The 14024-nt window shown below is 45.9% G+C and overlaps 1 protein-coding gene across 1 annotated transcript in view; it reads right to left on the bottom strand.

Annotated features, from left to right (window-relative positions):
• Positions 1-11509, bottom strand: part of HSPA4 (heat shock protein family A (Hsp70) member 4) — a 39799-nt gene extending 28290 nt beyond the window's left edge. The window contains exons 1-3 of the mRNA XM_029583334.1: positions 11403-11509; positions 5497-5554; positions 4741-4881 (exon numbers count right to left, since the gene is read on the bottom strand). Coding sequence (XP_029439194.1) covers positions 4741-4881; positions 5497-5554; positions 11403-11509 — 306 coding nt within the window. The remainder of the gene's footprint in view (positions 1-4740; positions 4882-5496; positions 5555-11402) is intronic.
• Positions 11510-14024: the final 2515 nt, after the last annotated feature.

Genomic DNA, 14024 nt, shown 5'->3' with positions numbered 1-14024 from the left:
AGTCTAACTTCCGCCCATGAGACCATCTGAGCCCTAGTGGAATGAGCTTTAACCTGAAAGGGTATTGGCTTTCCTGCCTCCACATAGGCTCCTGTAACCACCTCCTTAATCCAGCGAGCTATCGTAGCCCACAAAGCTGGTCTGCCCCACTTCCTTTCACCATAAAGGACAAACAGGCAGTCCATCTTTCGGACTGGTTCTGAAACTTCCAGATACCGCACCAAAAAAGTCTGACTTTCAAATGAGGAGGTGGAAATATTCTTCCGTGCCCTTGTGCCAATCTAGGGATGGCAACAAAATGGACTGATTCAAATGAAACTCAGAGACTACCTTGGGCAAGAAGGATAGAATGGTACGAAGCTGTAACACTCCTGGGGTCATCCGGAGGAAGGGTGCCAGACACGAAAATGCCTGTAGTTCAGAGATACAACATGCAGAACACATAGCCACCAGGATCACAGCTTAAGGTTAATAAGTGCAAGGAAAGACTTTGCAGCGGCCGAAAAGAGGGCCCTGCCAAAACTCCAATACTAGATTAAGATTCCACAAGGGAACTGGCCACCATAGGAGTGGCCAAAGGTGCTTCACCCCTTCAGAAAAACCGGCCACATCTGGATGAGCCGACAGGCAGGTTCCATTCACCTCAACCCCTGAAACAAAAGAGAGCGCTGCTACCTGGAACGTCAAGGAGTTAAGGTTCAAACCTTTTATTCAAGCAGTCCTGGAAAAATTCCAGAATTAGTGGGATTTTGAACACCCAAGGGGGGGGGGGGGGGGAGGGCACTGCGTTCCTTGCACCAGGCCTCAAATACTCTCCTCACTCACACATATGCTAGGAACGTAGAGAACTTCTGCACACAAAGCAAGGTGGTAATTACTACCACAGAATATCCTCGCTTCATCAGGCGAGCCCTCTCAAGGGCCACAACGTAAGAGAACAGAATCAGATCCTCATGAAGGACCGGTCCCTGCTGTAGCAGGTCCCTGTGTGGTGGGAGGCACAGGGGATTCTTCACCAGGAGTCTCCCTAGGCCAATCTGAAGCTACTAGGACTAATCCCCTGTGGAGCTCGATTCTGCAAATGACCCTGCCCAGCAGGAGCCACGGAGGGAAGGCGTATAGCAACTCTTCCAGCCAGGTCCAAACAAGAGTGTCTATCCCCAGGGACCACTGATCTGGTCTGCGACTGAAGAATCGGGGAACTTTTGCATGGAGAGATGTGGCCAGTAGGTCGATGGAGGGTGGACCCCAGTGATCTATCATCAGCTGAAAGGCTTTGGCCAACACCACCCACTCTTCTGGATCCAAAAACTCTCCCTGCTTAGAAAGTCTGCTCTGATGTTTTCTTTTCCTGCGATATGGGAGGCTGAGATCATCTGTATAGTTATATGTCCGTCCATTCCATAAGGAGATCTATCTCCTGTGACACTTGCTGGCTCTCTGTTCCACCCTAGCAGTTGATGTAGGCTACAGTTACACATTGTCCAACATTACATGAAATGCTTGACCCTGGAGTCTGGCATGTCTACAAGTCAGCCACAATCTGACTGCCCGGGCTTTCAGGCAGTTGATGTTCCAGAGAGCCTCCTTCCTCTGTCCAACCTCCCTGGGCCGTCAGTTCCTTACAGTGAACTTCCCAGCCCCAGAGGCTCACGTCTGTTGTGAGGACCAGCCAGTTCACAGGGATGCACCCCTGCTCAGATGAGCTTCCTGCAGCCACCACTGGAGCCAAGAACATACACCCATCGGTAAGTGGAGGTGAATCAAGACTGCGGATTCCAAGGTGACAGTAGTGAGCGTTGAAGTGGTCGCATATGTGCCCTTGCCCACAGCACTACCCCCAGGGTTTCCGCCATTAAACTGAGAACTTGGAGATAGCTCCACACGACAGGCGTATCATGCTCATCAACTGACGCACTTGAGACATCAACTTCCTTATCCATGTGGTCAGAAGGAAGCCCTTGCCCTGCTTGGTGTCGAACCGGACTCCCAGATATTCCAAGGACTGCAAGGGTTTGAGACAGCTTTTGTCCAGGTTTACAACCCAGAGTTCTGAAGCAAGGTCATGTTGGTCACCCAGAGACTCTCCTCCATAACCACTTTGGAATTCACCCCCCCCCCCCCTTCTCAAGTCATCCATGTCCTGAGAGGAGTAGGCACGAATGAGCTACCAGGGTACAACAAAAAGCAATCTGTAAGGTCATTGCTACTGAGTCAAAGGCCTATTTAAGGATGGACCCCATCTATCGTGCGCATCTTAAGGCCGCTCCTCACGCCACTGGAATAGTTGTTCACTTAGAGATGGCACAGACTCCACTTCAGGGAAACGCAAACACTCTCTCACTGACGGATCCAGTGGGCATAGAGCTTCTAACGCTCGAATCCCTTTAAAACGTGCTTCTGGGGCATCCCATTCCAGGTCAAACTCCTGGATGGCTTCCAGTACTGGAAGGTAGCAAGAGGCTTTCCGTAAGGAAATCAGAATGGGGTTCTTCTTTGGTTCCGTCAGTCTGCCCCAGGAACTGCCAGCATCTTCAGGGCTGGCAATTCATCTCTATAGAAAAACCTTATAGTCCGATACGATTCTAAACCAGAGAGAATTTCCCCATCTTCCAAGGAATCTGTATCCTCCTCTTCGTCTGTGCCATCCGAGTACCTGCTAGGAATACCCTTGGTGAGGTGAGGCATGCCTCGAGATCTGCCGATAGGACTGGGAGAGGGAGGACTTACTGCCTGAGGTTCCATCCGGACAGGGGCAAGTGAGGTAGCAGACTGCCTACACGAAGGCTTGAAGGCCTTGAAAAAATCCCACCCAAGAGAAGGCAGCCGGGTCCATGCCTAGCCCAGGAGGTACTTGAGAAGGTGCCGCTGAATTTCCCTCTCCAATAGATGACCTAGTGCCGGGGGTAATCAGATCCGGGGTACTTCCAGTTAAGGCTGTGCCTGACCCATCCTCTGAACGGAAGGAGCCAGGCTTAGCAAAGTCTGAGGAGGCCAACTCTCCCTGGGCTTTGTCTCAGTGCTGACATAAGCAAGAATCCAGGTCATACTGTGAAGCCCTAATATGGCAAGCAGCGCAGAGAGAAAGGTGCTTATGTTTCTTGGCTGCCAGAGCCACTGGTGGCAGGAACTGAATGTTCTGTCGGCTCGCGCTTAAAATTTCATGCGCACAGATTTTGGGCACCTAGGCGCATCGCACATACAGCCAGTGTGCCACGCTTTATCTGTAATCTGCTCGCAAAGCCAAGGCACTATGGAGGGCAATATGGCACACAGACGCGTGAGATGGCGCCACCGTGCAAACCAAACCTAGAGTGGGGCCTAGCCTACCAGGGAGCCACTCAACCCACTTCCCCTTACCCCAACATGATTGGGAACGATGTCGTTATGGCGCGCTGAGTAAGTCTTACTGAAACCCCTCCAAATGTGTCTGAATCAGGAGGTAAATTAAAAACAAAACAAAACACACACTTACCTGGGCTCAACGCTTACCAGCTGAGTACAGAGACTGTCTCTGGCTGCAGAGGAAGAGGGTTTTGGCTCTCACCGCACGCTCAGATTCCTGCACCTGCTGCCTTTCAGCTATTTAAGCAGCTGAAGTCCATACCGGGACCCACCTACTAGACCAAGGAATACCTCGGAGGGATCTCAGAAATCGCCTCAGGAATTCTGAACTGGGGAGGGACCTTTAGGTATCACCACAGGAGAGGGGCTCAATTTTTTATCCAATTTAAATGTAGAATTTCTCCTTCCAAAAAGTATAGCAATCCCCATGCAGGAAGTGGTGAAGACAAACTGTGAAGGATTTCTAAGGGGTATGGGATAAACACTGTGGATCCATAAAGACTAGAGGATGGGAATGAAGAGAAGACCCATGGAAGGTGGCTTGCTGGAATTGAAGCTGCTACCTGGTGATTTCTACCCTTACTCAATAAGCCTTCGCAACTCCCAACATTGCTCTCTGCTTCAACTGCAAGGAGAAATGTAGAAAAGAGGATTTGCATGCCGACAACAACCAACAAGGACTGAACTACACAGTCTGGGTAAACAAATAAGCATGGGGGTAACTTGCTTATTGCGGCAGTTACTAAACCAATTAAGCCTGATACATCACTTTGAATGTATATACAGCATTGCTCTCTGCTTCAACGGCAGGGGGAAATGTGGAAAAGAGGATTTACATTCAGACAACATCCAACAAGGCATGGTTCTGTGCAGTCTGGGTAAACAAGCATAAGGGATAACTTGCTTGATGCGGCAGTTACTACCCTTAACCATTAAGCCTTACAATTCACCTTTGATGCAACTCCAACATTACTCTCTGCATCAATGGCAGGGGGTGGCAGGAAATTTGAAAACAATTACCAACAAGGGCTCTGAACTTGGGGGATCAGTGAAACAGATAAGTATGGGAGCTTGCTGGGCAGACTAGATGGGCCGTTTGGTCTTTCTCTGCCGTCATTGCTATGTATCTATGAGAGGTATGTCCATCTTCTGCTGGAGACTGAGAAATACTGAAGGGCTAAAGTCACTGTAGGGGTCCTATCCAGGATGAAGTCAGGTCTGAATCTGTCCATCTGCCAGCAGGGGAGCCTAACCCATTGGTCCTGAGTCCTTCTGGCTCCATGCTAGGAAAGCAAACTTGTACATTTTCATTATGGCAGTAATAGCCAGCAATCTGAATTCTAGCACTTTAGTCATAGCACTTGCTGCTATCCTGGTCATTCAAACTCTGCTCACCTTGATCCCAACTGAACCCGTTTGTAACTGGACAAGCTCGAAGGCAAGGTTGGGTTTTTCAGCCTGTATAAACGGGTCTGAAAATGCACGGCCATGAAACCTTTTGAAACCCTGCAATGTATTCTTTACATTTGAAACTACCTACAAGAAAAGAAGCAAGTATAAATTTGACAAGTAACCTCAAACGTGTTCATTTACATTACACAAATAGTTACAAGAGCAGCTCCAGGACTAGGAACAACACAGGCACATAAGATACAGATACAAAAAGAAAAAAAAAAAAGTTATAGGGGGAATTATCTAGCCATCAATGAATGCCAGTGTTCATGTCCCAAAACCCCAGAATGTGGCTGCCTAGCTGGCTTGACCAGACCACCCCTCAATATTCTCACTGTTGGTGATAAGCCATAGATTTTATAAACATGTGTTCATGAGAAAGCAACTAAAGTCCATGCTGGGCGAGAGACAAGAAACAAGCTGAGGCAAGTCGTGCCTTATAATGGGGAAATTCTGCATCTCTGAGTAATAATCACATTTAAAATGCAATATAGAAAAAAATACAATTACTCAGTCATTATATTGTGTTATTGGTGGTGGTGGGGAAGCCTAAAAAAGGTTTAAAATATGCCCAGATCAATCTCTTTGTGAAGGACTCCCCCAGGAGTAAAGGGCATTTAATGACCTGAATAGGAGCAACAGAACTGAACCGATTCTCCTTCCGCCTCCCCCCCTTCACACACACACACACACACTTACTTGGCTTTTTGCTGCTGCTCCAATGAAACGGTTCTTTGGACCTAATGAGATGCATGCCCTGAAATGAACAACACACAGCTCTGTTTTATTTGGTTAAGAACTGGAACTCAAGCGGAAATAGGGGACCTCATGTACATGAGTGGGATAGGCAGACTATGCAGGGGACCAAGGAGGCCAGGTGGCTAAGCAAGGGTATGATTAGTACTTCCATCTAAGACAAAAAAAAAAAAATGCACGTGAATGAGGCTATTAGGCATTCACTCCCGATGCAAACAGAAAAATGTGCATCTCGGACGCACATTTAACTCATCTTTTAACGCCTGCCAGGAGCAGAAGTTAATAGATGTGCAAATCAAAGAAAGAAGAAAGAAAAAAGAAAAATTTGACAGTCTGACCCATCACAAAAACAGATGCAGAGTTTAACGGCGTCGGTTTTCATTACCGGCGGACATCCACGAAAACCAAACGCCGATAAACCCGGCTTTAGTTTTTGTGATGGTCGCTGAAAATCAATGCAGAGTTTATCAGCATCGGTTTTCGTGGCTGTCTGCCACTAAGGAAAAACAATGCCGATAAACCTGGTGTTTTTCGTGACCGCTAAAAACCAATGCCAAGTTTATCGGCGTCTGTTTCCCTTACTGCCGTACACTGGTCACGAAAACCGTTTGAGTTCGCGTCAGCAAGGCTAGGGTCGCGAGCGATCCTAGCACATCCTTGCTAACGCGACCCCCTAATTTTAAAATTGCATGGCGTTCCCCCTTTGGGGCGCCATGTGCACATTAAGAGTGGGCGCAGACTGTATTGCATCGGCCCCATTGGGTTAGTACCAGACAAGTTCTGGCTGCTATTCAAGATTTTAAAAAAGCTCACAATCCCAAAATGTGTGTACAAAGTTTTATGCACATAAACCCCCAGTACAGGGCGCTGCACCAGATCCTTCAGGTTCCAACCTACAGAAACCTTACTCCATGTCTAAAAAAATTAAAATTTCCAATGTGAATTAAAGTCTAAGCCCCTCTAACAACTAATGCACAGAGGTGCACTAAATTGTGCAGTTTTAGTCATATCTATGCACAAAACTTTGTTCAAGGAGCTATATGTACATACACATATGCACTTTTCTACATTTGCCTATGCATTTCTACCATGAAAATAAGGAAAATGCCCAACACCCATCATACCACTTTTACAAGAGACACAAACTGGAAAATACTTAACTTCTAAAAAGCAATGCAATTTCAAGAATAAGCTAAAATAAACTTAATGAATCACATTGTTTTACAAAGCCATAAAAGTCCAATAAATGCAATATTTCATATAATCTCACAGTAGCATTCATATACACAATTTAATTTCACTGTGTGGCTTGAAACATAAAAGGACCTTCATGCCACCTTATCAGGCTAGTACCATTTAATCATCCATCCAGGTTTCCAATTTTTAAAATGTTTTTAACTTGCATGAAAAATTAAACATGGCACTTCCATTGTGCACTTGCATAAAGCCCAACATGAAAAGCTCTGGATCACTGGCATTTATTTCTTCTTTGCTGCCCAAATCGCACAGTACTGACAGTTGCCTCCATCTTGTTGCAGCAAATCTAGAACACAGATTTGTTTAAAACTCCTCTCCACTAATCACAATCAATGTGGCAAACTGAACTAATCAATCACCGCAGTCACTGCTATTCCTATCACAGTAACATGCCCCATTCAGGGGCCAATTCAGTAAAGTGCGTAAGACAAGCACTCAACGCAGAAAGGAGATTAGTGCATACAAAACACGCCTGTAGATGTAGACAGACACATGAGAGTCTTCTGGACCCTATTGCTATAGTTGACTACCAGAATGATGTATCACAGGCATCATGGATTTATTTATTTGTTGCGTTTTATATACCGTCATTCGGTAGAGCCATCATAACGGTTTACAAAAGTATGCATTTTCTTAGCAGTTGTGAAACTGTAAAACAATTTGAACAATATCAGAAATAAGCATATCAAGTCCAGAGAGCATTATTAGGTTGGATGAGGAGGGTATGCAGGTTCCGGGTGAAGAGAATGTATTAAGAGGATTATAACAGAGATCAATTTAACTGAAATGTTCTGTACACTCATTTGCATCATATCTTGAATGCCTGCTTGTCAGAGCTGCTGATGCATCTCTTTTTCTTGCAAAATATTGTACAAGTATTCAACGAATTAAAACCAGTGTGCTGAAACCTCAACTGTAGCATTGCTGATTAAAATGTCTTTGACCTACAGTATCAAACAACTGTGCATCTTTTCCAGGATGTGTACTGAAAAGTGTTTTAGTCTTCTCTACTTTCTTTAAGGGCTCGAAAAAGGTCAGTGTCTCCGAAGACAAGTAGAGGTCTCCACTGGTGCCACCAACATTGGAAACACTGTACCACATCCCTGTCAGTGCCGATGGCATCAGCACAATGCACATCCAGTGCTTGCAAGTTATCATTAAAGCATCAAAGCATCATCCCTTTATACAAAAAGATGTGTTAGAACTGGTTCACAATTAGATGAAAATGATACTGCTGACTGAATAGGAACAAAAACCAAAATGGGAATTTGATCAGAAGGATAAAATCCGAGAAAAATTCACTCCACTTGGATGCCAACACACCATTCTGCCAATTCTACTTTCATAAATAAGATTTTCTACTGCCAATAAAAGTCAACTGGAATTACTAAGAAATGTGCCCCCATATTTCACAGAATGAAAACTGGGAACATAATGCAAGTAGAGGGAAAAAGATTCAGAAGCATGTTCCATGGCCCAAACCAGTTGTCTACCTTTCATTCAATATTTAGACACGTGCCAGCCCCATGCTCTCTACTGAAATCTTCACAATCAGAACATAATATGCTCAAACATGTCTATGCATGCCAACACTTTCCTGCCAACTACTCCATTCATTCTACAGTAATACTGCATCAAAACTGGACAGTTTCATTTAACATTAAAATGAGTAATATATATTAGCTCCTCCTGTGCAATATAAAAGGTGTCTATTTACCAAGTCAAAATGCACATTAGTAAACAGTCCCCACTGGGGATAATAGGAGCCAAGATAACTTTTAACAGTAAAAACTCTTTCTATAGGAACTTTACTACAACAAAAACATTTACCTTGCCATCCAACCTGCTATATAACAAAATGGTGTTGATATTACTACTGATCAGCTCTGATAACCAAAACAGACACTTAAGGCACTTTACTATAAAAAAAAAAAAAAAAGGTGCTTCTTCCATTGTTTAAGATGAGTTGGTAGTTTTTCAAAAAAAGTAATGTAAGTCAACGAGTAAATCTATCTTTGCTATCTGGGTTAAAAATCAGTCCCTGGAGATTATGGGGAGTTTTACAGGTCTGTGCTAACCTGATGATTATCTATTATGATTATCTAGTAAATAAATTCAATAAAAAAATGGTATCGACTACAACTTTTGTTAATTCCTATGAAAAGCTAGCATTCAAATATAGTAGTATCAAAGAAGCAGCATTTTAATAAATTTAAGGTTTCAATGTTAGGACTGTCCAGGAACAGCTTTTTATTTAATACTGAAAGTTTAATAGTGTACAACGATTGTAATCAGAGTCCCTGATTTCCAGCAATTCTATAGCCATGGCAACTGGAGCACAATGTGTCTTCTGCCACGGAATTTGCCATTCCCTGCAGAATCGCATGACCCAGCCCTGCAGCAGACTCCTTCCGTTGCCACTGGTGTCAGCCAACCAGCTACCTCCAACCTCCCAGCTCTGACTGCTAACATCCCCTACCTTCTTTCAGGGACTACCACAATCTTCCCTTTTCTCTCAGCCATCCTTTGCCAGTTACACATTTCCTTCCTCTCCTTATCTCACCTTAGCCCGCTGGATTCTCTCTTCTGCAATAGCTGCTGTACCAGTTCCAGCCGCAACCATCAAGTGATGCCAATAAAATCTATTCCTATCACCGTTATGGGGATGCAAATCAACAGAGCCCAATGATGACTGTGTGATTCTAAAAGGCAGGAAGTGTGTCCCTGTGGCAAGCATGGGGGCTGGGGTGGGAAGAGGAGAAACAAGGAAAAGAAGAGAGAAGAAGGATTGGGTTTATGATATGGGGAGAGAGGTATGTTAGGGTGAAAGCATAGATAGGACAATAGAATAAAAGCAATTGAGAGAGAAGAGTGAGGAAGGAATAAAGGGAAGGAGATAAAGGAATGCCTGGGAAAACAAAGGCAACCGAGAGGAAAAGAAACACGTGAGAGTGGGGTTAGAGAGAAACAAGATAGGGAACCAAAACAAATTGGAAAAGTTGGTGATTTAGATGCACAGAACAGGTTGAAGCCAATTTCTTTTAAAAGGAACACTTTAAATAGCTTTTCAATAAAAAGATGCTTTGTGCATATTTAGAGACCTTTGTTTTCATTTTATTTTGTCTGGGAATTTCAATATTAGAACAAAAAAAAAAAGAAATCGGTGGAAAAATGACTTTTCATACTGATTCTTCTCCTGTGTGTTATATCAAAGTCATGTTTCCACTGACTTTTTGTTCACACTGAAATTCCCAAGCAAAATTAAATAAAAACTGAAAATTTTGGGCATTATGTGGGCATTGCTAATGGAAATTGGCAGTTTATGTACTCAGTTTGGGATTAAACGTTAGTCTTCTTGTCTAACTGATGATACATAGGGCAGGATGCTTAAGGGTAACCTCAAGTTGTTGGAAGCTTTGCAGTTTGATGGCAAGGTGGCTTAATTATAGTACATTTAATTATAGGAGAAAATAAGAAAATGAAAGCTATAGTTATTCAGGTACATAAATCCTCCATCTGACTCTTCCTACCACTACATGGTTGCCTGTGTCTCAAAAAAGAGATTTAGGAGAAGCCAGGCTCTAACACTGCCATTTACTTCACAAGAAAAAATATAAAAAATGCAAGAACAAGCACAGAAAAGAGAATCCTGGGTTAATAGATTATATTTATTTATCTTCCTTCTACAACAGCAATTTGTAACTGTTCCTAATATTTTAGAAAAACATTTCTGCTATTATTATTTTAAAGCACACATTTTTTTTTTATCCAGATAACTTCAAGCCAGCCAAGCTCACCTTTCAGAAAAATACCTAGTTTCATTTTTTTTTTTAAATATCTGAATTGTGATGTTATACACACCCATTACCTACTGTCAAAGTGTTTCTATGCTATACTGCATGAGGCATCTATACACTTTATATCCGTCAGCTTGAACTCTGGCATTCAACCAGATTCACCTAACCTTGCTGAAATGAATTAAAAAAAATCCTAATCACATTAAAAATGCCATCCGTTCACGTAAAGAAAACAGGTTCTTCATCTACTAGATCCTTTGGGCAAAAATGGAAACGAGCCTTGAATATATCAAAATTAGCAAATAAGGGGCCTGATGCGCTAACATCTTCCTACAGACACGGGAAGGGAGTGAACCGGGGCCTGGGGGACCTTGTGTCACGTGTCTGCCGAGCATATCGGGCGATTCTTCATTGTAGGTACACTGGGGGCCTTGCCTACACCAGAGACCTTGCGGACAGGTTTTTCAGCCATTTTCCCCCACTAGAGAGCATTCATCACGCGTCCACCCCGGCTCACTGCTCAGGAGCTGCAGGACCGGCAGAATCAATCGTCCACCGGCCTCCAGACACAGACCTCCCTCCTTCCAGCTCCATGAATTAATCAGAAGCAGATCACGGCCGGGCGAGGGCAGGCCCAGGCAGGCTCATCAGCGAATGACGCAAAGGCCCCGCCAGCGGAAACGGCACCCAGACGGGGGCTGGGGAGGCAGAGCCCTCGCCCCCGGGGCCACTCACGGGCGTCCCTAGCGCGGCCGGCACTAGGCCCCAGCCAGCGCAGGAGCGCGGCGGACTCACGGTGTGCTGCGGTCGCTGTACTCGTTGGCGACGGTCTCGATGCCCCCGGCCCGGGCCACGGCGACGTAGCAGCTCTGGAAGCCGACATCGAAGCCCACCACAGACATGTTCGCTGCGACGGGGGGGGGGGCGGCGGCGGACTAAGCGCCGCTCCGGGGGATACACGTTAGACGGGAAGAGCGCAAGAGAGGGATGCAGACCCGGCGGACCGTCCCCGGCTCCAGCGACGCGCGGCTGCGGAACAGCGGGCGCTTCCCCGGGGGGGGTGGAATAACTGACTCGGCAGCGCACGCTCCGCCGCTTAAAAGCAAAGACCGGCCGCCGCTCGCAAATCTCGAAAAATCTCGCAGCCTCTGCGCCAGAGCCGGGGGGGGGGGGGGGGGGAGGAGAGAGAGAGGAGGGCAAATCTCGCGATGCTGTCGCGTCATCACCTAACGTGTTCTGCCTAGAGCGGGGGCTGGCGCGCGCGCGCGCTCTTCCCGGCCTGTCCTGGCGTGGGTCCGTCACGTGCGCGCGGGTAGTTTGGCCACGTGACGCGTCTCGCTCTGCCCTCCCCAGCATGTCGTTATATAAGCGGGTGCTATAGGGGGAGCGTGAAGCCGCGGCTTCCGAGATTTGTTCCTTCGGTGGTTGAGGCGCTGACGTAGAACGCACGTCGCCGTTGCCCAGGAAACGGCTGGTTGTTGGGGCGGGGAGATTTAGAATACCGCGTCTGTTTTGTCATCTGTCGGCAGTGAAGTTTTGGAGGGGGTGACAGGGAAATGTGCTCGTATGGATGATGATAGACGCAGCTCATTGAAAGAAAATCTTATTTGATCCAGCCCGTTGTGTGTGTGGTTGCCTCCTCCTACTGCTGCTTAACATTTCTATAGCGCTACCCAACCATACACAGCGCTGTACAAACATACAAAAAGACAATAGAGCTTACAAGCTAATAAGACAAACATACAGGACAAGAGACTTGGGGAATTTTACATTGCCCTAGCTAAGAATATTTGTCATCGCTTAGCTGTACCTACTTAACAGAAGGGAAAATAACATTCTCATTAGTTTTATTTGCACAATTAAAAAAATAGGGCAGGGTGGGATGGAGGGGACTATAATGATTATAATAGACCCGAGGCATATTCATCAAGGCAGCGCACGGGCATTATTAATGGTCCCACCACCTTTTACAACTATTTTTGCACCTTACAGTATGTTTTATGATGGCTCAAGCTGTTCCTAAAAATATGCTCACAATAAAATAATATGTGCGGTGCTGATGAGTTGCTTTGCCTACTTGACCGACTACATGAAATCATTGGTTTAAGTCCGTTTAGTTGTTTGCGTCTCCCTTGTTTTATCCTTTCTCATTCTCTTGGGATGAATTTAGGACCAACACACAAAGACTGTTGGCACCTTTCGCCCCTGACCACCACCTCTGGGATGCTATTTCAGGCATCATTCCCTCATGCAGGGGCATTGCTAGGTACTTAGAAGATCCAGGGTACAAGGCCACAGGTCTTTCCCTCTATAGACAGAAGGGTAACTGTGCTACAGATTTGGCTACCTGGTTGCCTTGACCCTCTCCTCCCTCTCTGTACAGATGCAATTTGAAAAGTGAGGCCTAGAGCTGCACAGAGCAGCACTGCAGTGGCCATGTGGCTCCACCTCCAGTCTTTGTGCTGCTCCTCGGGGAGTTGCCAGGGGTGCTCGGTCTTTCCTTGTGGTTCCTGAGTGGCTCATGGCTTGGACCACACCAGCACAGAACAAAGAGGCAGTGGCCCAGCCCGGCACACAAGAACTGAGTCCCTTCAGAAACCAGGGCATTGTAGGATTCTGTCATCTGGACATTTTATTTTTGTAAATTAGGATGGTCTGGTCCCTCTTTTTGGTCTTTGTCCTTTTCTAGGGTCTCCTATTTTCTAGCTCTCTCCCCCCCTTCCCCACCCTACATCCGACAATGATCTTTCATCTTTTTTCTTCATTGTCTTTTCATCCATTCATAGAGAAATTTCACCCCTCCTTCTCCGCTTCTGTTTCCCTCTTACCTGTCAGGCATTTACCAGCTTTTCATTTCCCATTCCCCTCTCCTCACCAGTCCTCCTATTCCCCATCCCTCACTCCTTCCGCAGCCTTCTATTCCTGTTATATCTTTTATCCATGTCCCAATCTTCCATTTCCACCCTCTGTCCTCATTCTTTCGCAGCTCTCATCTATTTTCCTCTGTTTGTCACCCCCTCATCACTCCAGCTCCTTCCCTATCACTCATTCCCTCCCTGGAGTCTGTTCTTCCATTGTTTACCTCCTACCCAGACTATTACCCCTCTCACTGCTTCCCCACCCTCATTCCAACTCTCACCTCTACACAGACCTATCCCTTTCCTCTCACCCTGCCGCCCCACACCCATTGTTTTCACTGCTTCTCACCCTCTCTCCACTCCTTGGGTCATTCACACCAACTGTAACCCCCCCCCCCCCATCTCCAGCCCTTCCTACAACCCCTTCCTACCCCATCAGGGGGAGCTCTAGGGACAGGAATGAGCTCCAGGTGCTCTTGCCCTGCAGCTCTAGGTTTTCAAAATGGCCACCGGTCAACCTGCTCTTGGAAGTGGTTAAATGATCTATTCTGCACAGGGA

Source organism: Rhinatrema bivittatum, chromosome 18 (genome assembly GCF_901001135.1).
Source record: "Rhinatrema bivittatum chromosome 18, aRhiBiv1.1, whole genome shotgun sequence".
Lineage (NCBI taxonomy): Eukaryota > Metazoa > Chordata > Amphibia > Gymnophiona > Rhinatrematidae > Rhinatrema > Rhinatrema bivittatum.
Note: the sequence above shows the minus strand (reverse complement) of the source record. Positions and strands in the feature narration are given on the sequence as shown.